The sequence below is a fragment of the Myotis davidii genome, unplaced genomic scaffold, assembly GCF_000327345.1.
Source record: "Myotis davidii unplaced genomic scaffold, ASM32734v1 scaffold448, whole genome shotgun sequence".
Taxonomy (NCBI): Eukaryota; Metazoa; Chordata; class Mammalia; order Chiroptera; family Vespertilionidae; genus Myotis; species Myotis davidii.
The window spans coordinates 476,242-478,248 of record NW_006383009.1 but is presented as its reverse complement, the minus strand read 5'-3'; the positions used below and the strand labels follow the sequence as shown (position 1 = coordinate 478,248).

The 2,007-nt window shown below is 57.3% G+C and overlaps 1 protein-coding gene across 1 annotated transcript in view; it reads left to right on the top strand.

The window, feature by feature from the left end:
• SORBS3 (sorbin and SH3 domain containing 3) overlaps positions 1-2,007 on the top strand; it is a 23,793-nt gene that overhangs the window by 7,327 nt on the left and 14,459 nt on the right. The window contains 1 exon segment of the mRNA XM_015557726.1: positions 144-207. Within this exon segment, the coding sequence (XP_015413212.1) occupies positions 144-207 (64 nt within the window).

Here is a 2,007-nt window from a genome sequence, read left to right as displayed (position 1 = left end):
ACGAGGTCATTGCCAGTAAAGACGTCACTAGCCCCCCCCCACCACCACCACCGGGGCTCACAGGAAAAGGGCCCAGTAAGGGAAAACTTCTGTGGGTATTGGGTATTAGGAGGGTGGCCTGACGTTGCCTCTTCTGATCCCAGAGTGTGGACAGCCCTAAGGACTGGTACCGGAGAATGTTCCATCAGATTCACCGGAAAATGCCAGGTGAGACACCCTTCCAGGGCTCCCTCCCTACCGCTACCCCAGTGGGCTCAGCTCCGGGGGCTTCGGAAGGGAGGGGCCGAAAAGAGAACTTGCCTGCTCAGGGAGCTCTTCTGCACCCACTCAGGCTCTGTGCTGAGTGGTTCCTAAAACAGGCACAGGAAGTATCCTCCAATCTCCTCCCTGTTCTTGGGGGCGGAGGGCGGGAACAATGACCAGGCACTGTCCCCAGTATCCTTTGAGGGTATTGGGCATCCATGAGGTCACTCATTCATTCAGTTACTCCTGTGACCATGTATTGAGCGCTTACTGTGTGCCAGGCACTATTCCAGGCGCTGAAGATAAAACAGGACAAACAAGAATGTCCCTGCCCCAGTGAAGCTTAAGAAAGAGAGAGACAGAATAAGCAGATAATAAGTACTCAATACAGCAGCTGGTGGTCAGCACTAGGGAGCAAAGGGCTGGGGCTTCCCCTGTGCAGGAAAGGCCCCTCCCTGCTAAGTGGCATCGGAGCAGAGAGCCCAGGGAGTGAAGGAGTCAGCCCTGCTGGGTGGGGGAGGGGTGCTGCATCCAGGGGACCCCAGAGACCCAGGGGCAGAAGCATGTCTGGTATGCTCTGGGATATCAAGGAGAGGCCAGGATGGAGTGAGGGGACTATGGCGGGAGATGGGATTGGGTCCTGGAGGGCCTTTGGGGCCATTATAAGGAGTTTGGCTTTTATTCTGCAAGAGCTGAGCGGTTCTGAGCAGAAGAGTGACATGCTCCGACAAGTGATATCTGGAAAGGCTCATGCAGGCTGCCAGGTGGGGGAGAGAGGGCAGGTGGCAGCAGGGGACCCGGTAGGAGCCACAGTGCCTCAGGCTAGGCCGCAGCAGCAGGCCTGGGGGATTCGGAGACAGAGACCTGGGAATTTGCTGATGGATTTGAAAGAGGAGTCATGGCTGACTAACCTGACCAGGTGGAAGGATGGAGCTGCCACTTACAAATGCAGGGGGGACTGCAGGAGGCGCAGGTGTAAGAGGCGCAGGTTCAGATGTGGTGCATCCGAGTTGAGATGCTGAGGAGGCAGTTACGACACACGTCTGTAGCTCGGGGCCACACCTGGGCTGCAGGCGGGAATACCTGGGACTCATTCAGAGAGATTTTGATGCAAATCCGCCCAAGTATTCTAATGTGCAGCCAAGGTTGTAAATCCCTGGAATAGATGTTATTTTTTACGCCAGAAGATTAGATAAGATGACCTGGGGAGAGAGAGGGACAGCAGCCCAAGGACTGAGTCTTGGGACTGAGTGGTTCCCGAGGTGAGCAGGACTGAGCCACACAGACTGAGGGGGCAGCCGGCGGCAGGGGGAGAACCAGAGTGGTCTCCCTGGAGCCAAGTGGAAGAAGCACTGCAGCCGGAGGAAGGGACCCACTGTGACCGTGCTGCTGATGGGCCCATGCCCCTGGCCATTTGATAGGTCGTGTGACAGTCACTGGGTCCTTGAGAAGAGCAGTCGGGGCAAGAGTGGTGGGGCTGAGCCTGCTCCACAGAAGGGAGTTGGGGGCAGTGAGTGAGGGGCAGCCGCTGCTGCAAAGGACAACAGAAAACTCCAGAGCCAGAAGGCCTGGGATCGGAGGGGGGTATTTTGGTTGGCGTTTGAGGAGCTGTTGGGGCACGTCTGCCTGCCTAGGAGACCGAGTGGGTTGGCTGATCAGTTGCTAGGAGGCGCTGGAAAGTCATGGGCACCGTGAGGAGTGGGTCTGGGCAAAGGGGGGAAGAACACGAATTTAGGAGAGGGTGCAGAAGGGGCGGGGGAGACG